This window comes from Lynx rufus, unplaced genomic scaffold (genome assembly GCF_022079265.1).
Source record: "Lynx rufus isolate CCGP_SWC_20201006 ecotype Redwood Valley unplaced genomic scaffold, mLynRuf1.p SCAF_3, whole genome shotgun sequence".
In the NCBI taxonomy this organism is placed as follows: Eukaryota; Metazoa; Chordata; class Mammalia; order Carnivora; family Felidae; genus Lynx; species Lynx rufus.
The window spans coordinates 173,810,574-173,834,106 of record NW_025814845.1 but is presented as its reverse complement, the minus strand read 5'-3'; the positions used below and the strand labels follow the sequence as shown (position 1 = coordinate 173,834,106).

The following is a 23,533-nucleotide window of genomic DNA, read 5'->3' as shown; positions in this document are numbered from 1 at the left end:
CCTTTTTGAGTGTGTCTTAAAGAACTGTAGACTCCTAAAGCAAAAAGACTGTTTCACCCTGTGTATCGCCTTATTTTCCAGTGATCAATGCTGAATCCCTAAGAGTTAGAGGACCTGCCCTGATCATACTATTACCTTGTTGCAGAATCAGGATGAGCAAGCAGCCCTCCCGACTACCGTTTAGTGCCTTTTCTATTTATTATGCTGTTCACAGGCGATTTTACACTTTTGTTTTTGGGTTCAATGATCTGGAGAATGAATGCGACTGGTGGGATGTGTGTGTAAAATGTGTGTAAACTGTGTGTAAAATCAGTGCTCAAATCCAGTAGTCTCTATAGCAGCTTTCTGGGCATGAGGATTGCCATGGACACAAGACAACGTAAATTTATTCAACAGTACATAGCATTCATGATGATTATTGATCGTGAGGGGAAGGACAATTACTCCTTGCTGATTAGAAAAAAATCTCAGTTTCCTACTATTAAATGTGTCCATTGCCTTCAGGCTTGCTTGCTTGTTTCTTTCTTTCTTTCTTTCTTTCTTTCTTTCTTTCTTTCTTTCCTTTCCTTCTTTTCTTTCCTTCTTTCTTTCTTTCTTATGAAAGGAAAGGCTAGAGGAATAATTTTAGTGTTGAGATTGCTAATAAGTACTGGTTAGGCAATTTAATATCTTTGGTGTTACCAGTTTGCAAGCAATAGAATCTCCTACTATTAGTATAAGCTCCTAGCAGAGATAGAGTGCCATTACAGGTGTTACAGGGAAAACCGACTAGGTACTAAGTCATGGATTTTCTTTTAGATTAAGAAATTCAGGTTGAGTTAAAGCATCAGCTGTTAACTAATAAGAAGAAAGTTAATGTTACTGAGCCAGGCTCTGTCTTGGGTACTCAGTCTTCATCACATCCCCAGGAGATAGATGCTATTGTTAATACTTCTATAGCAGCTGAGGAAATAGAAACCCAGATAAGTTAAGTAACTTGCCCAAAGTCAAGAATCTAGTAAGTGCCAGAGCTGTGATGTGAATCCAGGTAGTCTTGCTGGAGTGACTATGATCAATGTGTATGTGTATGTATATGTGTATGTATATGCATATATAGTATCTATGTTGTGTATGTGTGTGTTGTATAGGTATATTTGTGTGTGTGTGTACACATAATATAATAATAAAAGATTAGAACTAGTAGTCTTGAGGTCTGTGTTCTAGTTCTAGGACCTTAGGCTTCCACTAAACATCTTTGAGCCTCTGATTATTTGTTAGGAACATGAGTAAAAAGTGACCAAGTAGATCAAAGAGCTCCAGTGTTCCTTCTAGCTCTGAAAGTCTCTGATGTTTGATTTTAAACATTCTGTTTAAGTCAACTCAAAGTCAGTTGGCATAGGTAGGGATTTTTGTTTGTTTGTTTGTTTTAACATTTATTTATTTTGAGAGACAGAGAGAGGCAGAGCATGAGCAGGGGAGGGGGAGAGAGAGACACACACACAATCCGAAGCAGGCTATAGGGATTGTTAATAAGGAAAAAGATACCATGTTGTACCCGGGTGTTTCTGTTTCTCTAAATCTTGTTCCAGTAAAGTTTTGGTAAATATAATTATCATGACATTAAAGCTCATTACTTAGCCATTTTAATAAAAAAACTTCTATTTCTATTTTTATTTTTAAGATAAATAGAATGCATGTTACAGACTCTGTTAACTAAACCTATCAGAAGCCTATGTGTTAAGCTCAGTATCTGGGCACCAATGTGTCTCTGATCAGAATTCATTCCAGTTTAATCTGATTGCAGCCTAGATTTCCTTTGTATGAGGAATCGGTTTTAATTAGGCTCTTTCACTTGTATTCACATGTTTAACATTCCAGAATGATAAACTGGTAGCTGTAACATTCTCGTCAGCTGAATAAAACCAATACGTTCGTAATAGAGAGCCTTTATAGTGCTTGAGTCATGTCTGCTGGAACTCATCCTATAAATTGTTTTGATTTTGATCCCTGGATTTTTAAATGCACTGGTTGTTAAACCTTCATGGAGTATAGGTGAAATGTAAAAATGTTGAATGGCAGGCTTTGCCTGTTTCTAAAATTTTAGACTGTGTTTTATATTAAAATTTTTAGAATATAGTAACCTCTTGACATATTCAAAGGATGAATGTTTTTGAAACATAATCTAAAATACAGAATTTATATTATCTCAGGATCACTCTAAGTAATTTAAACAGAAAAGTATGTATTACTGTGCATTAAATAGCTTATGGTATTGTTAATAACATCGTACTGTTTAGTCGATCCTAAGAGCTGCTGCCTCTTCTGTGACAAGAAGCTATCTGTCAGCTTGGCAAGCCACTGCTACAGCACCAGACCCCAAAGTGCACCAAAGAGGGAGCTCTAACAATCAGGGAGGTTCCCCTTCTGCTTGCTCTGGTAATCACCCTGCAGTCGCTATAATCTGTATCCAAAAAAATGGATGCCTCTTGATACTCAGGAAGCCAGTAGTTGTATGCTGGGTTCTGTGCTAACACTTCCTCATAAAAAGCAAACACCTCCATGATCCTGCATACCTGCAAAAAATAGTGGAAGAGTATCCTTAGCTCAACTTCCTGCCTATAGATGTCATGAAAAAATGCATCTGAATAGTGGAACTTAAATCATACCCAGAACTCTAGCTGCAAGGGATTTTGAGAAGCAGTATTTGTAACTTTCCAGATTCTGCAAGAAAAGAAGTCACAGTGGATGAAGGTTAGAATGACTCTTGAATTACCATCTGCCCTATTCACCACAAATACATTAGAGAGGAGGAACTTTCCATAAAGCACTTTGTCCGTGTAATACTATAGACATTTAAAGGTGGTACTTAAATGTGTAGGGTATGGGAAGGAGGTAGTGAGAGGGCAGAGCGAATGAATGGAAAAGTACTTTGTGGGGGGGAATGTGGGAAGAGTCATTTCCATTAGAAGACAAGAGAATTGCACGTGACAGACTAGCTTCCCCAACATTGTTAAAACTTGATGGCTTGCAAAGAATTTTCAGTTTGGAATCCTCTCTTCACTTAGGAAAAAAATAATCTCAAAAACAGCAACTGTGTAGCATGCACTTGCTTTTTCTGGGGTATCTCAGTCAAGCACTTAAATCAGAAGTGATGAAGTAAACTTTGCAGTACCTCTTGAACAAAAGCACCACAAATGCAGCCATGCAGTGGGAAGTGAGTTGTCATGTACTCACTGATTACTAGCTGCTGGATCACACTGCCTCTTAACACCCAAGCTCCTAGTCTCATACTGCAGATGATGATTTCTGTTTTCAGACAATATATGTTAATAAAAGGTCTAAATAGCCTAGGTTAAATATTACAAACATATCCCAGCCTATGCATTGTAAAATGCGTGTGAATTATATGCAGAATTACCTGCCATTATTTTAGACAGAAAAGCAACTCTACTTTGATTATATATTTATTTATGGCTTAAGTATTCAGAACAAGCAGGATGGGCATAAAATTTCATACGTTTTTAAAGCTGAGATTTAGTGTTAAACCCCAAAAATGAATAGACAGTTCTGTTTCACTTATCCTGTTTAACTCAGTAAGCATTTTTAGATATTGATTTTATTCCTAATTTCAGAATTCCCAGCGTCTTGCAGATCAGTATCGCAGACATGATTTATTTGGCAATGGCAAGGATCACACAGAGAATTGGTGGAAGGCTTTGTCCCGTCAGCTCATGACTGAGGGATTCTTGACGGAAATTCCTGGGTCTTCCAAATTTATAAGGATTTGCACTCTTACGAAAAAGGTAAACAATGTAGAAGTCTACCTGTTTGATTTAATTTTACTCACTCTTCATTAAGAGATTCTTCTTGTATTCAACAGGGTAGAGACTGGCTTGACAAAGCCAAAACAGAATTTCCTAAGAAACTTATCCTTCAAGCTAATGAAGAATTGTGTCTAACAGAGTTTCCTCAACCAAGGTTCGTTTTTCAGGTGTTTTTTTTTTTTAACTTCTGGATTTTTTGTAGTTGAAATGTCAAATTATACCAATTTACAGACACCACAAAGATAAAATGAGTAAAGATTGTTTTAGCATACCTCTTTTAGCTAGTTTGAGGGTGGGAGTCAGTGGGTGAAAGAGAAATCATAGAACATTTTCTTGGTTGATAAAAAGTAGGTGAGGTGTTTAGAAAGCTGCTTTCCCATTGGTTAATGAAGCAGTGCTGAGATCAGTGTTGAAGAGTCAATACATTATATTTCCTTCTTATGTGTAGAAGGTGGGAAGGGAATATACTTGTTGCCTTCTTTTTAATATCTTTACATGTTGTTGATCATTTGGTTTTTTTCCTTTTTTAAAAAAATTGAGATATAATTGACATACAACATCGTGTAAGTTTGAAATGTATAACATATTGGTTTGATAGATTTATACACTACAGTATGATTACTACAATACTTTAGTTAAAACTTCTAGCATGTCAAATAATTATTTCTTTCTGTGTTGAGAACAACCTAGTGTCATTGCAACTTTGAAGTTTATAATAGTGTTGTTCACTGTAATTGTTTATAATTGTGCATTAGATTGTCAATTTTTCTTTTAAACTTCAAACACCTTAAAGAGCTTTAAACTTAAACTTTAAGGAGCTTTAAACTTAAACTTTGAAGAGCTTAAAAAGCACATTCCAGAGCTTGTTCTTAAAAAAATTATTTTAAAAAATCCTCAATTCTGAAACAGTAATGAAATCTCATCTGCCTTTCTAAGAGTGGAGGTGTGACGATATTAGATAGATAGTTACACTTTGACATTTGAGATAACTTAATTTTATTATTTTTCAGTTCTAAAACCGTATCACTTGGCATGCAACAGTGTTCCTATACTCAAGAACCAACTGAATTAACTGCAGAGAAGGTTTGTTTGTTAAAGAGGTGGTTCTTATTTATTTCCTTATTAAGTGAAATGCTTTATATAACAAAACATAAACTTTGGAAAGAGTAGTGAAATGAACAATAAAATATGCAGTATATAATTTCTGGGATCAATAGCAGAAATATTTGAGAAGTAACTTATTTTGATTTTTTTTAATGTTTATTTATTTTTGAGAGAGTGAGAGAAAAAGCACGAGCAGGGGAGGAACAGGGAGAGAGGCAGACACAGAATCCAAAGCAGGCTCCAGGCTCCGAGTTGTCATCACAGATCCCGACATGGGGCTGAAAGCCACGAACTGCGAGATCATGACCTGAGCTAAAGTCATATGCTTAACTCATTGAGCCACTCAGGCACACCTATTTTGATTTTTTAACTTTTTAAAAATTTAATTAATTAATTAATTTTAATGTTTATTTTTGAGAGAGACAGAGACAGAATGTGAGTGGGTTAGGGGCAGAGAGAGAGGGAGACACAGAATCTGAAGCAGCCTCCAGGCTCTGAGCTGTCAGCAGAGAGCCTGATGCGGGGCTCGAACTCACGATCGTGAACTGAGCCGAAGTTGAACGCTCACCCGACTGAGCCACCCAGGCGCCCCGTATTTTGATTTTTTTAAAGCCTATTTTATAACTCATTTGGCCTGGAGTTTTTTTCTTTTTTACACATTATGATACATATAATTGATAGAAAACAAATAAGTCCAATTCCTAAAAGTTCTCAGTAAAACTATATACACACTCACATACACACATGCATACATATGTTCTTCTTTTATGTTTTGGGTCTTAGATAACTATTACAGATTAAATACCCACAGGTAGACTTCACGTAATTGGAACACTGGAGTAATAGGAAAATGTGGTGAATTAAATTTTTTGGTAAAGTTTTTGTTTTATTAAAGTATGCAGAATGTAACTGAATCATTTTGTAACTTTGGCCTCTGCTGCGTCTCAAATAATTGTTTTGATCATATATTCTCTAGATTTGGGAGGAATAGGACTAACTGCCAGTAGCATCCTAGAAGTTGATAATCTAAGAGCTTATTTTCAGGTGATTTATTTGATGACTTAGAGGAGAAATTGTAATCGTGAGATTTTATATCATATTCTTTTCATATTTAAAAGTTTTTGAAACTTTGGATTTTTTTAATGGACCTTTCTATGTTTAAAAGCAGTCTAACTTGGAGAAGATGTATTCTTACAAAGCATCTGATAAAATTTCTTCTGGCAGTAACATTCCCAAAAGAAGGTACAGAGTTGAAAATTTTTATTTTCTATACTTACTATATCAATACCTTTTTTCTTCCTTTCCTAAAGGTAAATATCTGTCAGATGTTGGGCTATTTCAATTGGCAGAAGGAAGTTAAAAGTTAAAGCATAAGCCTCCAGTGTTAGAATTATTGAAGAAGACCTATAAAATGATAGTATTAACATTAATTTAATAACTAACACTTCTTGGGTATTATTGTTTGCCAAACTCTGTACTAAATGCTAAGTATATTATTTGTAATATCTTATTTAATTCTTACAACAGCCTATGAGTTAACCACTACTATTTATTCCCATTTTAAAGTTGAAGATACCAAGGGTGAAGAAGTTAACTAACTTGTTCAGTTGCACATAGCTCATACCAGAGCTGACTTTCAAATCTATATTTGTCAACCTCTAGCATCTAAGCACTCATTATATTTGTATAAAATATATATTTCCAGCCCACTTAAAATACATTATATGGCAATATAAAATGGTAAATATGAGAGTTGGTACAAATAATGAATGTACCTATTGTACTTTGGAGCTTGCTGTCTGACTTGCTGACTTAATGGAAGTATGGAGAATGTACAGAATTACAGAAGGTCTGAAGATGGAGAATTTGAAAAACTTGTCAGGACCTTTATACACAGATTATTGAATGGACTATGTTTATATATGTACCAGGTGAAAATAAATTAATGTGCTCTGATGCTGTTACTTTCTTTTTAAAAAATTTTTTTGAGTTTGTTTTGAGAGAGAGAGCGAGCCTGGGAGCACGAATGAGGGAGGGGTAGAGAGAGAGGGTGAGAGAATCCCAAGCAGGCTCTGCACTGTCAGCACTGAGCTTGATGCGGGGCTCGAACTCACAAATCGTGAGATCGTGACCTGAGCTGAAACCAAGAGTTGGACACTTAACCGACTGAGCCACCCAGGCGCCCTGATACTGTTACTTTCTAATGGATTTCTCACTTAGAGAATACTACTTTGGATCTGACAGACATTTACTATAATACGTCTTCCCCTCAAAACAATTTCTTTTTGTTTAGATATGGAGTAATTACTACATTTTATGTAAACAAAAAGGTTAAGTAGTGTATAAAACAATATATCCATTCAGTATGCGGAAGCATTTCTTCATTTAAACATTTACTGTGGTTTTGCTAGGCATCTTCTTGTGCCAGGTATTATTCTAGACAGTGGGATTGAGTGGGGAAAAACAGAGACATAGGCCCCCCACCCCCTGGGCCCTCCCAGTGTTTATACTCTGGTGAGATATACAGGTAAGGGAACATAAAATTACAATTCAGGGTTGTAACACTTTGGAAAAGCAGTTTGGAAGTGACACTTGATCAAGGCTTAAGTAGAAGTGAAGTGAAATGAGGGGAAGTTTTCTGAGCAGAGGAATGGCCCATATATTAAAACCTGAAAGCAAAAGAAGGTATGATACAACGAGGAACTCAACAAGTATGCTAGCATTTACCTGGTAGAGGGAAGTGAGGGAGTGGTAAATATTTAAGACTGGAGAATTAAATAGGGTCCAGAATATCCAGTTTCCTTTCAGGCACTCAACTTGATCAGTTGAGATGAGATCTAAGAGGATTTTCAGTAGGATAGTGACATCAAATTTATGATTGAGAACAGAGGTTGGCATTTCCATAGAGGATCAGATAGTAAATAATTTAGGCTTTGTGGGTCATGTGGTCTCTGTCTAACTACTCCACTTGGCTGTTGTAGCCTTAAAGCAGCCATAAATGATATGTAAAGAAATGAGTGTGGCTGTGTTCCAATAAAACTTTATTTATGGACACTGAAATTTGAATTTCATATAATTTTCACATGTCACAAAATGTTCTTTTGATTTTTTTAAATTGTTTAAAAATGTAAGAAACCATTCTTAGCTTACAAACCTTATCAGAACACATGGATTTGTCCCATGCACCCTAGTGTGCTGACTCTTGATCAGTGACTCTTGCTGTGGAGGGATTAGAAAGAAGGCTAGAGGATCAGAGTGTAGAGACACAAATAAGGCTATTGCAGTAGAATTTTCAGGAGAAGATGGGAACATAGATGAGGGAAGTGGCAGTGGGCATGGACAGAAATAGAACTGTAAGATATTTAGGAGATAGAATTGTTAGGACTTGGTGATTGGAAAGTCAGGTGGGCTGAGGAAAATGGAGAAGTTGAACATGACACTTAGGTTTCTGTCTTTGATTACGGGTAAGAGTGTTGTCCCTCCCTTCACTGGCAACATAAGAGGAACACCGATTTGAGAGATTGTTGGATATTAAGGGGACGAGGAGTTTATTGATAGATGTACTGAGTTTGAGACACCTGTGGAGTAGTCCAGATACTAATTTTAATGTATGGGCTTAGTGTAGAGAAGTGAGAGTTATGCTTACACATCAATAACTATTATTTTAAAGTTCATTTGAATTTTTATGAAAATCATACATATGGGGGCGCCTGAGTGGCTCAGTTGGTTAAGCATGGGACTCTGGATTTTGGCTCTGGTCCATGATTTCATGGGTTGTGAGATTGAGCTCCTCCTGGGGCTCCACGATGACAGTGTGGAGCCTGCTTGGGTTTCTTCTCTCTCTCCCTTTCTCTCTGTCCCTCCCCAGCTTGCACACACTCTCTCTCTCTCAAAATAAATAAACATTAAAAAAATAATACATGTACATGGTTTTAAAATTGGTACTTAATGGCATGTCACAAAGCACACCAGTTCACACCCTTCCCAAACCTACTTTGTTCTGTTCTGTAGAAGCAGTCATCCTCAAATCTTCCAGCTGGGCTCTCTGATATTTGCCACCATATTTCTTTTTTTTTTTTTTTAACATTTATTTATTTTTGAGACAGAGAGAGACAGAACATGAACGGGGGAGGGTCAGAGAGAGAGGGAGACACAGAATCCGAAACAGGCTCCAGGCTCTGAGCTGTCAGCACAGAGCCCGATGCGGGGCTTGAACTCATAGACCGCGAGATCATGACCTGAGCTGAAGTCGGACGCTTAACTGACTAAGCCACCCAGGTGCCCCTGCCACCATATTTCTAAGTGGCATACTTAGATTACTGGTTTTGGACCAACTAGTTTTGGAAATTTTTTTGTTGACATTCTGTAATGGTGGATTAGGGCTTATCCTCCATATGCCTTCCCCTCATTTCCCTTCCTTCATTCCCCTCTTGACTAAAGCAATTACATTTCAAGTTTTGGTCAGATTAACAATTTGTTTTTATGTTATTAAACCTACTCAAACATTAGATACTACTAAGCCAAACTTTGTTACTATGGCCACCACTACCTTATTTTCCTTGATGTTAGTAATTGTCTTTTTTGTTTTCTTTGCTTGGTTTTTAGTGTTCTTGTTCCTTATTTTTCTTTTCCCTTGTTTTTAATCTCTTTTTGTTTATTCTCTTGGAGGGTTCCTTGACTTTATATTCCCTTCCATCTAGTAAGATTTTAATTTTATTTTTCAAAAATTTAATTTCTAAGAACTATTTATTGTTCTCTTTCTTCTTTCTTTAACATAACAACGTTTTCTTGTTTCGTGGATACAACATCTCTACTTTTTGGTGATTTTCATAGTAGTAATTTTGAACTTTTCTTCTGTGCACTTGTAATAACATTCATAGGCAAAGTATTTTTTATTAAATGTTCTCCATGTATATTTCTGCTTTAGGGCTATGTTACCCAAAATTTGTTAGTATAGATGATAAAACTTATTTGTGAAATCATTTAAAATACCATTTTGCAAACAGGACATTAGTATAAAGATTTTTATAAATATTAAGATAAAGGTCAATGTAATTATATTATTTAAAACATTTATAATTATCTTGAGTAAACTGATATTACTAATTCCTTGAACTGACGTATCTTTTCTCAGGCTTACATCTACTTATTTTAGTGATAAGATTTGGTAATTGTGAAAATCTTACTTTACACTGTAGATTTTGAATTCTTGCAACAGAGAAATTTATAAACATTTCTCAGGTATCAAACATGTTCCGCCCTTTCCTTACCAAAGGAGGACTTTATTTAAATGTGGCATCTTTTATATGGGCTATTCCATATAATTTGATTTGTATAACTTTTTCTCCTTATAATTACTTTATCAGTGAGAAATGCTTGTTAAAGAAAATGGTTTTCTATTTTGCTGCCTCTCACCTTCCGTGTTGTTTGCTAATTGGGTGTTTTTTATCCTTTTGAGGAGCCAAAAGCGGTAGTATTTTCTTTGGCTTATTTTTGTTTGATTCTGAAGAAAAGTATGAACAATTTGATTAATTCCATGCTAATGTGCCTCACCAGCCAAAAATTAGTGATATCACAGTAAAGAATCATAGATTCTTTAGCATCTATCACAGTGAAGAATCAATAGATTCTCTCTTGGTCAAAAAAGAGTTATTTTCATTATAGATAGGGAGTATTAAAGCATTTAGTTGAGGATGAGGGTAGGGTTTTTAAGCATACTCATTTTTGATGAATTCCAATTGCAGTTTTAACTTTACCATTATAATGAATGCATTTGATTGAAATTATTGAAAATCTAGGCTGTTGTAGATCACAATTATGTTACTGGTATTATGAAGAATAAATGTTACTATTGACTTGGAACAATATTCTCATTTTGGGGGTTAAATAAAAAGTGATCTTGGAGAAAGAAAAGCTTTTATCATTTACATTCTTTTAAATATTTTAGCATCATGGTACATTCACCAGGAAAATCTTACAAGTCCTCAGAACCTGTTATTTCAGCTGAAGAGCAGAAGACTCAGGTATGGCTTTTGTGAAAAGGCAGTATTTGAAAGGATAGTTGTGAACATATGCATGCTTAAATTTTTTTTGCCAGTATTTTAAAAATTGTTCTTTAGCAAGGAGTCTGAGATACAGTTTAGTTTTCACCCTAAGGGAAAATGTAATATCTGAAGCTCTAAAAATAGAAGGCTGGATTTTTCCAAGTACATTTGAAAAAAACAAAAAATGTTGAGTTGTTTTCTTTGTTCTTTGTTCAGACTATGCTGTATAGCAAACTGGTGGAAGCAAGGCAGGAACATGCCAATCAAAAGGGTGTTCCTCCCGCTATTCTGGCAACAAATAAGATACTGCTGGATATGGCCAAAATAAGGTAAGCTGTCTGTTTGCATATGTTCTAACTTATTTTCTTCTAACGTAATGTATTTGTAACATGGATTGTTAAGTGATAGTATGACTTTGGGTCCAGCTGTCGTGTCTGTGCGTTGACTTCCCAGTCTCCCATGCTGCTGCCCACAATGTCACCACCGAGCTACAGGCCCATGTTTCTACGTCAATGAAAATCAACTGTTTTCAGGAATCAGATTCATTCTATATAAAATCTAACTCTTTATCCACAAAGCCTCCATACATGCATTTCAGGCAACTACCAAAACTCTTTCTGAATATCTTACTTTTTTAAATTCATACCATCATGTTCTCAGTGATGGACGTTTAAAACCCCGGGTATTATTTTCACTCTTCTAACATGGATCCCCGTCTTTGTCTTATTTAAATAGTTTTGAGACTTTTTCATGTAAATATTCCTTATGTGTCTGTGTATTCTCTCCTCTCTCTTTTTAGTGACACCCCGTTAGTTTGGACCAGTGCTCCTGGACTATTGCAAAAGCCAGTTACTTTTTCCTTCATCTCTCCCTCTCTGTCTCACCTGATAATATGACACTAAATCAGTCTTTATCATGTTGTACTTCTGCTTAACTAGTTCCCCACTGTCTTAACTTCTGTAGCTTATAATTCAGGCCCCTCCATTTATGGACTGAAACCTCCTTTTCCAGCCAAGTCATACGATTTTGAATGGTTTATCTTACCTAGGCTCTTTACCATTTGTTAAAGACCCACTTTCAACTTCCATATATTTATTTACAGTGTTGCTTCTGCCTTGTGGTTTCTTTGATTCCCCAAAACTCCTTTTAGGGAATCCTTTAAGATCTGGCTTTATTAATTATTTTTTCCATGAAGTCTTATATGCTCTTTAACTGCAAAGTAATTCCTCTCGCTAGAATTCATAAAGGACTTTAAAATTAAATTTAGAAGAAGCTTCTATGGCACTTCTTACACAATGCTTTACTTACTTTTTTTGTTATTATTATTATTGGTATACATGTGTTCTATCTTGCAGATTTTAAACTCTGTGAATAAAGACACTATGTTCCTCATCATTTTCTGTCTTCCGAAGCGCCTAACACAATGCCTAATAAACACAAGTTGGTCAATAAATATTTAGAAGAAATATTAACAAAGAATAGTTGTTTGGAAATTGTATTCATCATTTATACTTTCTTTTAAAAAATTGTTCTTGTCACTAAATTTTATCCAAAAGGTGTTACTTTAGTGTAGAAATTTTAATAATAGAACATAGCGCTTATATTTTATAATAATTATTTCATTAAAAGTAAATATTCAGGGGTGCCTGGGTGGCTCTGTCAGTTAAGCTTCTGACTCTTGATTCTGGCTCAGGTCATGATCTCCTGGTCATGGGATCGAACCCCATGTCAGGCTCTGCACTGACAGTGCAGAACCGGCTTGGGATTCTCTCTCTCCCTCTCTCTGCCCCATGTCTCAAAAATAATAATAACAAATAAATAAATATTCCAAGACCACACTTTAATATTTAGTGAAGATGTTTGAAGGAAAAAGAATAATCATGAGATTGGCAGATTTTTAGAAAGAAGACAACATACAGTCTCTTGGATATTGGATACAGTAAGAAATAGTGAGTTAAAAGCCTAAAGTAGTTAGCAGGTTTGTTGTTACCGATAAATACTTCGTAAATAATGAATGGGATTTTCTTTTTTGTTTCTTAGCCTGTCGGTTGTCCGCAGTTAAAGCCTCATAGTTATTTATTTTGAGAGAGAGAGAGTGAGAGAGAGAGCACACGTGCATGAGCCGGGGAGAGACACAGAGAAGGGAGAGAGGCAATCCTAAGCAGGCTCCATGCTGTCAGCGCAGAGCCCAATGCAGGACTCAATCTCATGAACTGCGAAATCATGACCTGAGCTGAAATCAAGAGTTGGACACTTAACTGACTGAGCCTCCCAGGTGCCCCGGGACTTTTTTTTATTATTTACAAAAATAATAGTAAGATTAGTCATAGAGTAGAACATTAGTTTCTTCATGATAATACCCTATTTATCAGTTAGTACCGTGTTTCTGTGGTGACAATGGTGGTGGTGTTTTTATTCATAAATTGCTAAAATGGCAAATCTTTAAATGGTGGAAAGCAAAGAAAGACATCATAAAATATGAGTGCCTGTATTACACATTGTTTCTGATTGTTGGAAAAATATATGTTTACTGTTAGTATGACACTAAATATCAGCTGTGTTACTGGAGTGATAATGTTTTAGTGGTTTGTTGACCTTTTAATTTTTTTGAATGACAGACCTACTACAGTTGAAAATGTGAAAAGGATCGATGGTGTTTCTGAAGGCAAAGCTTTTATGTTGGCCCCTCTGTTGGAAGTTATCAAACATTTCTGTCAAAAAAATAGCATTCAGGTAAAATACTGTGATTTTTCAGGAACTGTGAGAATAAACATTTTTTAATAATTTTAGAAACACCTTTCAACAGCAGTATTTTCTCCATTTACAGTTGGTCCTTGAACAATGTGGAGCATTAGGGGCGCTGAGCCCCACACGATCAAAAATCTACAGATAACTTTTGAATCTCCCAAAACTTACCTACTAATAGCCTACTGTTGACTGGAAGCCTTACTGAGAACACAGACAGTCGATTAACACATATTTTTTATGTTATATGTTTTATATTCTTACAATAAAGTAAGCTAGAGAAAAGAAAATGTTATTAGAAAAATCAAAGAAGAGAAAATATATTTATGGAGCTGTACCGTGTTTGTCGAAAAGAAAATCTGCATATAAGTGGACCTGTTCCATTCACACTGTATTGTTCAAGGGTCAACTGTATTTTCATTTCCACACTGGACACTTAAAAAAGCGATTCAGATTGTTTCTATAGTAAATCACTTATAAAAACATGTTAGTTACCTATATTTATTTATTTAATTTTTTTTTTTTTTTTGAGAGAAAGAGAGCACGAGTAGGAGAGGGGCAGCGAGAGGGGGAGAGAGATCCCCAACCAGGCTCTGCACTGTTAGCACAGAGTCTGACATGGGGCTTGATCCCATGAACTGTGAGATCATGACCTGAGCCAAAATCAAGAATTGGATGCTCAACTGACTGAGCCACCCATGCGCCCCCTCTCTTCAGTCTTCATAGTGTTTTCTTCCTATCCTTTTACTTCTTGCTTCACTGTAAATGACCGTTTCCACAGGGACCTTTGGGTTTCTTTCTTTAAACTCCACATGTAGACTCTATTAGTCTGTGTACTCCAACATAGAAGGTGAGGCATTGTGAGGTGGTAGAAAGTCTATTAAACTCAGAATCAGGGAATCAAGAATTTAATTCCACCACTGTCTGCCTGGGGAAGCCAAACGTGTTCTTTAACTTCTTTGGGTTTCCATTTCCTCACGTACAGGATGGAAAGCATACTTTCCTTCCCCATATTAAAGAAACAATGGATGAATTAGATAAAAGATAACAGGGTGGGAATAAAAAGTTGGAAGAGTTAAAAATATGGAAGGAAGTATTTAAAAAAATTTTTTTAAGTTCATTTATTTATTTTGAGAGAGGGGTGGGGGAGGGGCAGAGAGAGATGGGGAGAGAGAATCCCAAGCAGGCTCTGTACTGTCAGCACAGAGCCCAACATGGGGCTCGATCTCACAAACCATGAGATCATCACCTGAGCCAAGATCAAGAGTCAGACACTTAACCGACTGAGCCACCTAGGCACCCCTGGAAGACAATATTAAAGGGCTATTTTTACTTGTAAGAATCTCCTGTAAGCTTTGGACAGGCACATTTGGATCCCACTTTAGAAATCATCCTTGTAATCTTAAAACTCTGATATGTCTTATCACAGAATAGTTGTGTTTGGGGGAGTATTATCCTTCTCTGTGAGCTTGGTTTTATGTATACTAGTGTGCATATGCAAATGTAAATGGTTATATTGGAATGCAGATTCATTAATTTATAGTGAGAAATGCAACTGGAAAGTTTCACTTGACCCAGCCAGTGTGTTTTCCTCTCCTATTGAGGAAAAACGGATATGGGAGGCCGGCTTATCTGGCAGTTGCTTAGCATGCCTGGAATATAACAAGGGGCATTCTGATGGTGTCTGAAGTTGTCTCTAAGCATCAAGGCAGGTTGAGGCATTCTCATACATTACTTGCCCGGGAAGCTGTCCTATTCAAATCTAGTTAGCCAAGGCATCTTCTCCTCTAGACAGTGCTTGGATAGGCATTGCCTACTTCTGTTGTTCTGCCTTTCCTATGTATATGTTTCCACAATTGACCACTGTCTATCCACATAGCCTTTTATCTACATAGAATATGATTTGATGAGACTTTTGCTCATTAGAATCACATTCTAGCCCTATCTTCTTGAGATTACTGCTCTCATATTACTTTGCTTCGTGTTTTGGATGTTTCTAAACCCTTTGGTCACAAGTTTACAGATGATACCATGATTTTGTCCCCTAAATAATAAAATCTGTATGGATTATCAGCATAACTTATAGTGGTCACATTTCCAAAACTTTGGTATAGGAGTGTCGCATTGTTGCCTCCAGCTTTAGACCGTTATACAGACATACCTAGAAATCTGGCTAATGAAGTTTGATGTTAGTTAGGCATTCCTAGGAATTTAGGGCCAAATTTGACAGCGTTCAGGTCTCAGATGGAAACACTTCATTTAATAAAAAATACTCTTCCTTGAAAATTTAGGGGTGCCTAGAAACAACGACTTTAGGTCATTGGATTGTCTGGGCCTCTCTGTTCACCAAACTGCAGTTGTGCTAGGTATCTGTGAACTAATCTACAGACTCATTTTTTATTTAGGATAGAAATGAACTTCTGTGGGTTAACAGTAAGCCAAGTTCTATTGGATTTAATTCTTTTAGTTTAGTATTTGTGCTTATGTTTTGAAAGGTAAAGTTAGGAGAAACTTCATGTATCTATGTGAATCATATATCATGTAATTCTACCACTAACTCTCATTTGGTCTTTATTTCAAGATATTTTCTTCATTAATCTCATATTTTCAATCCTTTCCCCACTTTTTTTCTTTTAAACATGTCCTAAAGAACTATATTGAAGAATTTAGATAATGCTTCAAGTTTAGAGCCACAGTTTGTACATATCTTTTTAAACTATATGTATATAGTGATGATATATTTACTTATGATATATTAGAATTTGTGGGTGTGGTATCTGAGTTTGAATTTTAATTTGGTTTATTCATTCATTCAACATTCACTTCCAGGGATTAAGAAATTTAGGGTCAGAGTGGTCCACATTATAGTTCATTTGTTATTCCCTCTTATTGGCTAACGGGGAGGCTAGACATTTCTGGTCCTATAATCATGTTTGCCATTACAAATATTTTATCAAAAAACTTATGGGGCGCCTAGGTGGCGCAGTCGGTTAAGCGTCCGACTTCAGCCAGGTCACGATCTCGCGGTCCGTGAGTTCGAGCCCCGCGTCAGGCTCTGGGCTGATGGCTCGGAGCCTGGAGCCTGTTTCTGATTCTGTGTCTCCCTCTCTCTCTGCCCCTCCCCCGTTCATGCTCTGTCTCTCTCTGTCCCAAAAATAAATAAACGTTGAAAAAAAAAATTAAAAAAAAAAAAAACTTATTCCCTCTAGCCTTATTTTATCTTTTTAGATAAATAGATAAAAACAAAAACAAAAACAGGGGCACTTGAGTGGCTCAGTTGGTTGAGTGTAGGACTCGATTTCGGTTTGGGTCATGATCCCGAGGTTGTGGGATCTACACTGCCAGCACAGAGCCTGCTTGGGATTCTCTGTCTCCCTTCTCTCTCTGTCCTTCCTCTGCCCTCTCTCGTGAGCATGCACTCTTCTCTCTCTCTCTCTTTCTCAAAAATAAACAAACATTAAAAAACAAAAAATGAAAAAACCTTTTTTGAGCTCTTTGTAAAAAGTGAATTTTTTACTGTTCTTTAGAGACTTTTCCCCCCAATGCCTAATGACCATATTAATACTCTATCATTATATTGATATTATTATTGATCATTTTGTTACACTTTAAATTTTGTAGACAGACCTCTTTCCAAATACAAAACTTCAGGAAAAACAAGGGAACAGTCTGGTGCCGAAAAATGGAGCATGCTCCCTTTCACAGTCTGTGGCCATCACGTATTCTTTATTCCAAGAAAAGAAGATGTCTTTGGTAAGTGTCTTACTTTCAAGTTAGAGGGGATTGTCAAATTTATGTAAACATGTGTTTTATCAGTTTTTCAAATATTAAAGTTGTGACTTGGGATAAAATTCTTATAATGAATCCTACAATATTTTCTATTGTTTCATTTTATATTTAATCAAAAAAATTTGTTTTTAATGTTTTTATTTATTTTCTGAGACAGAGAGGGACAGAGCATGAGTCAGGGAGGGGCAGAGAGAGAGGGAGACACAGAATCTGAAGCAGGCTCCAAGCTCTGAGCTGTCGGCACAGAGCCCGACTCAAGGGCTCGAACTCAAGGATCGTGAGACCATGACCCGAGCTGAAGTCGGATACTTAACTGACCGAGCCACCCAGGCGCCCCATATGTAATTTTAGACTAGAATGTCATTTTCTTTTTCTGCTAAGGCTACTGTTGTCAATTAAGTAAAAACAGCAAGTATACTTTGACCATGATTATTTTATAGAGGTTGTATAGAGGTACTGTTAAACACACTTACAGCTTAGGGATATTAGAGCAGCCATATTTTAAGACTCTATTTTTTTTAAAGCTGGGACTAATAGTTTAATAACTATTAGCTTATGTATTGATAAAGAATTATCTCCAAGATACATTAAAGGGGAGATGCAGAGCTGTTTGAAAAACATAAATTTGTGTGTATATATATGCATTTTTATTTATTGACATATCCTTGTGTATTATACAGAAATGCATAGAATATCATTGGAAGGATGTCCAAGAAGCTAGAAATAAGTTTAAAAAAAAAACACTAACAACAAACTTGTTTTCCACTCTGTATCCTCTAATACTATTCTGTTTTTTAAACCATGCCTGATGGTCTTTGAAAAAAATCTTCATTACTGTGAAAAATGGCCATATTAATGTTTTTTCATATTCAGTGTTCTGGCCTAAATCCTTAAGGCTGTTGAGGTTTCTTAAAATATACAAAATGAAGAGTATATCTTAGTGAAATAGAGACAGAATTAGGTTTCCATCTAGGTTTAATTAATTTGAATTCCTATCCTGTCATTAAATTGATTTGGAAAAGGCTATATGGTCCAATACCTACTTTTCCTATTCTCTGTGTCTATTTCTTAGTCTACATTACACTTCTTATTCTGGTTAAAGTCCAGTGTAAATATGAAAAACAGTCCATAGTTTGTCTTCATCACTTAATAGATATTCTAATTAAACAGTCAAATTTCTAAAATTAAAAGTACCAAAGCCATTACAGAAGAAACCAAGTAATTCCATTGAACTATTTTTGAAAAAATTTCTTATTTAAATAGTAATTTACACATGTGTGTTAAATATGCTTATATATACATAAATTGAACATCAATATCTATGGCATAACTGAATATGGTACTAAGAAAATTTGGCATAGCTTCTATAAAGTACATTCTAATACTATGCCATGATATGTGGTTTCATGTAGTTTAAGTATTATATTACATATTCATGGTTAAAAATGTGAAGAATGGTGTATTTTCATTAATGTCTTATGCTATTATTTTGTTGTTTGTTATTGTGTAATATCATGGTACAATTATCTGTTCTTCCCACGGGTCTGAGAGGGTCTGTGCCAGCTAACCACAAAATTAACCATACCTAAGGACTAATTAATCTGGAGCAATAATACAATTAGTTCTAGGTAATTTGATGCCTGGGATCAAATAACCCTGATATTATGCACACATGGTGCATACTGTGTAGTAGAAAAAGGTAGACATTTAATTAAGGTAATTTAAAATCTACCTTTGAAGGATGTAAATAGCGCTTCAAATGTTCTATTCCGTGAAAGTATCAACATTCACGTAAATACAATCCAAATTCATACTTCAAAGATATATTAAGAGAGTATCATGAAATAATTTAGAGCTGACTAAACTTTCTGAGTATTTAAAGCAATGTTTTATCTAATGTACATCGTAAATGGATTTGGAACTACCTTTGTTTAAAAAGCTACATGAATCTGTAATGCTGTCCTAAATTTAAAACAATTCATCTTAAGTTTAATGCTAGGCAAGAGATGACAGAATAAATTGTGGTTATTATTTTACGAATAGAGCCAATATAAAAACCTTATTAAAGTCTTCTCAAGAACCTTTTATAAAATGCACCTGGAGCCTTATTACATTATCACTAAGCATTTTAGGACTTGTCTTCTTGGAAATTCATATAACTGAAATACCATGTAGTAGTTCAATTATAGAATATTGGATTACAGTTTCCTCTATTTTCAAAAGGCTGTGGCAGTCAGTAGACTTCCACAGAATGATTACTCTCTACTACTGATAGGTTTTTAAAGTGAATAATTATAGAGGGATTGAGGAATGAGTTCTTAGCTAAAGCTGGATGATTTTGTTTTATTCAATACAGTAAGTATAAAAAGTAGAACTGGAGATGTATAATGTGGGTAGTTTTAAAGAAATAGTAAACTTGAAAATTTGGAATGAAAGTTCAGTGCATTGTTTATTTCTCAGTGAACATTTACTACCTGAAGGTTTTGGACCTTTTATTTGCATACAGTACCGTGCAAACATTTGAAACCTCACTGGTTGTTTTGTTCCTGTTTCTCTAGATGAGGATAGCTGAGAATAGGATTCTGCCTCTCACAGCAGTTGGCATGCACTTATCCCAGGCGGTGAGAGCTGGCTGCCCACTTGATACGGAGCGAGCAGGCTTGACTCCAGAGGTTCAGAAGATTATTGCCGATGTTATCCGAAACCCTCCCATCAACTCAGGTGATCACTGTGACCCTCGTCTACAGCCTTAATGACTTGAGTCACTGAACCCAGATGAAGTAAACAAGCAATCCACTAATATTTTTCACTTCACCAGCATTAACCCTTTATGCTACTATGAAAACTTACTTTGGTAATGCTTGTTAATTGTTTTTCAAAACCAGTCTTTCTTCCCATTACCACTCAGAGGAGACTGCATCTGAGAAATTCTTGGTTTCCTTTTCGGCTTTAGAATACAACTTCCACTACCCCCAAGACAATGAACTTTCATCCTTTTCTAACACTTGCTTCACCCCTTGAAAACAACATGTTTTTTTCCCATGTTCATTTCCCATATTGACTTCTCACTTCCCCTTGAATCTTACAGATTCCTTGTCATTTGTTTCACTGAAGTAGCCTTATTCTACAATTCTTATTCAGTACAATCAGTGGTCTCAGTCAGTGTGATGTTGAAGGGCTGGTCCCAGGTCTCTAGGCCCCCACATAGAATGGTGTCCTCTTGTCACTTTGCTGCAGAACCTCAGCCGTGCTGAGACCAAGTTTCTTGCCCTACAGAAACTTAAAAATTATGATCTGTTTTTTACAGAATTAAAGATGAGCTACCTCAGCAGATTTTTCTCCCTACATGTGCAACCTGGACATGTTAGAATTCAATAAATCTGATAAATATTTCCACATTCTTAGGGCAGAGCAGTAGACATACAAAAAGCCTTATCTCCAAAACCGCAATGCAAATACTTAAGTTTTTATTAACTCAGATTCGTTACCACTTGGGAACAACTAGGCAGTTCCCCCCCCAAAATTTGGAAATAAGGGAAATAAGATCACCTTCTGAAAGCACAGTCAATACTATATTAAATTGGTTAGAACAAAGATATTAAAGTCACCTTAAAAGGCAGCAATAATTCTAGGTTTGAGGAAAGCTTGACTGAAGGCCTAAAGAAAGGACACCTTCATCGCTTCCATTGATCAACTATGGAGGCAGAGGGGGAAGACCAAGACAAAGAGGCAAGTGTGGGTAGTAGACATCTAAATTATTCCCAGAGAACTAAAATTTTTCTTTCTTTTTACCTTAAAAGATTGATTATTTATTTATTTATTTATTTACATTTCTTTCTTTCCTTTGGATAATATCTGTGCCCAGTGTGGGGCTCAAACTCATGACCCTGAGATAAAGAATCACATGCTCTGTCAATTGAGTCAGGCACCCCTAAAATATTTGTTTTAATTATACCATATGAAAGTTGTACTGCCAACTATTTCAAAAAAACAAACATTCAAGTTCTGATCCTGGCCAATGAGACTTCAAGTATATTAAGGGCCTATTGATTAGTTATCCCAAGATCTTATTTGAGTATTTGAGGAAGACATTTCAGCAACTAATTCTGCTTCTATATCACTTCCTTGCCTTCTGGTTATAATTTGAGTTCTCAAGTAGATCTGTCTGTAGGGAAAGTATGCACTAGTCTTGCTAATCTGGATACTTATCTGTGTGATAATTGTGAATTCATAATTGTAAATCAGGGAATTGACAGCTCGTGAGCATGGCTAATGTGGGTCTGTTAAGGTTAAAGTAGGTCTCTAAATCTGAAAACCTGAGTGCTGTATCACAGACTGTGATAAAACATCCAAGCTTACTTAGCCGTGAATCATCTTATGAGAAAGCTAGGCAGCTGTCCTGGTCACATTCCCATTGTTCCAACTCCAGCAGCCACCTACCTTGAAATTAAGGTAGAGGAAGGAAAACCGTAATTACTTTGTAGGGTTAGAACTATGATTATATCAAACCTCTCTTTCTCCAATGCAAAGTAAAATAGTATTGTAAAGGAAGTCAAAGACTCCGATGCCTTCTTGATTTTAATACTTGTGGAATTATTTTTTTCCTTTGTGTATGTATAATCTCTCAGGACTTAAAGAAATGTTTGTCTTTTGATAAGGCTGTTGGGTAGTAGGTGGTATTCTCTGAAAGAGTTTGTGCAGTTTTTTTCCTTTTTCCTTTTTGTTTTTTTGCTTCCTGTTGACCATCGTGTTTGGTATCATTGGCTACCTTCCTTAAATCCTGAAGACTGGCGAATGTGTCAGCCTGGTCAGTGAGAGCAAAGTCTCTGGTGACTGCTGACCTGTTTCAATGTAGGCTTACCATTTCATAGCTATGTGACCTTGGGCAAATTACCCAATCTCCCCAAGCCCCAGTTTTCCTCATCTTAAAATTTTTTTTAATTTTTTTTTAATTTTGTGTGTGTGTGTGTGTGTGTGTGTGTGTGTGTGTGTGTGTGTGAGAGAGAGAGAGAGAGAGAGAGAGAGCAAGCAGGGGAGGGAGAGAGGGAGACACAGAATCCAAAGCATGCTCCAGGCTCAGAGCTGTCAGCACAGAGCCCAGTGGGGGGCTCAAACTCATGAACCGCAAGATCATGACCGAAGCGGTAGCCAGATGCACTGGCAGCGCTGTGCAGAGGTGCTCAAACCCATAAACTGAGAGATAATGACCTGAGCCGAGACCAAGAGTGGAATGCTTAACCGACTGAGCCACCCAGGTGTCCCTTGGGCAGATATTCTTGAATGACATAAAATAGATGTTCTAATTTCGATTCATTATTGGCAGAGGGAAATGGTAGGGAAGGATTTAACATTCTAGTATTTAGCAAATTATTGACAACATCTATTTTATTTTGGCTATGGTAAAGAATCCAGGTGTTCCTAATTTGCTTTACAAATCATATAGTTGTAAAATTACAGGATTTTAGACCTGGAAAGGAAATTGGAAATCATTAAATTTTCACTGTGCTAATCCAGCCCTGTTTCAGAGATAGGAATTTGAGGCCTAGAGAGTTGCAGATTGTTTTAATATCAGTCAAGATTAATGACTGAGCAAGTTTTTCTTTTTACTGTATGATGTTTAAGCGTACTGCCAACTATTTAAAGAAAGAAATATGCAGTTTCTAATCCTGGTGTAAGATTTGGGTTTATAAACCTCTCATTGATGGGTAAAATAAATATACTTACATATAATCAGGTTAACATATTTATATGTCTAGTATCTTTAAATATTCTCTAGTCTCCTCTACATTCTGAGTTTAGCAATTTTCATTTCTGATGTCAGACAACTTTTTAAATTAAGAAATATTAAGGGGCACCTGGGTGGCTCAGTTGGTTAAGCGTCCAACTTCAGCTCAGGTCATCATCTCACAGTCCGTGAATTCGAGCCCCACACCGGGCTCTGTGCTGACAGCTCAGAGCCTGGAGCCTACTTCAGATTTTGTGTGTCCCTCTCTCTCTGCCTCTACCCCACTCATGCTCTGTCTGTCTGTCTGTCTCTCTCTCTCTGTC

At 36.2% G+C, this 23,533-nt stretch overlaps 1 protein-coding gene across 3 annotated transcripts in view; it reads left to right on the top strand.

Annotated features, from left to right (window-relative positions):
* The window catches only part of WRN (WRN RecQ like helicase), a 152,762-nt gene that overhangs the window by 117,286 nt on the left and 11,943 nt on the right, over positions 1-23,533 (top strand). For 2 of the 3 annotated variants that reach the window (XM_047091339.1, XM_047091341.1), the window contains 9 exons: positions 3,612-3,782; positions 3,860-3,957; positions 4,814-4,886; positions 6,073-6,149; positions 10,855-10,930; positions 11,168-11,280; positions 13,570-13,684; positions 17,318-17,449; positions 20,044-20,206. In XM_047091339.1, coding sequence (XP_046947295.1) covers positions 3,612-3,782; positions 3,860-3,957; positions 4,814-4,886; positions 6,073-6,149; positions 10,855-10,930; positions 11,168-11,280; positions 13,570-13,684; positions 17,318-17,449; positions 20,044-20,206 — 1,018 coding nt within the window. The remainder of the gene's footprint in view (positions 1-3,611; positions 3,783-3,859; positions 3,958-4,813; positions 4,887-6,072; positions 6,150-10,854; positions 10,931-11,167; positions 11,281-13,569; positions 13,685-17,317; positions 17,450-20,043; positions 20,207-23,533) is intronic. The other variant, XM_047091340.1, reaches the window with a different exon arrangement.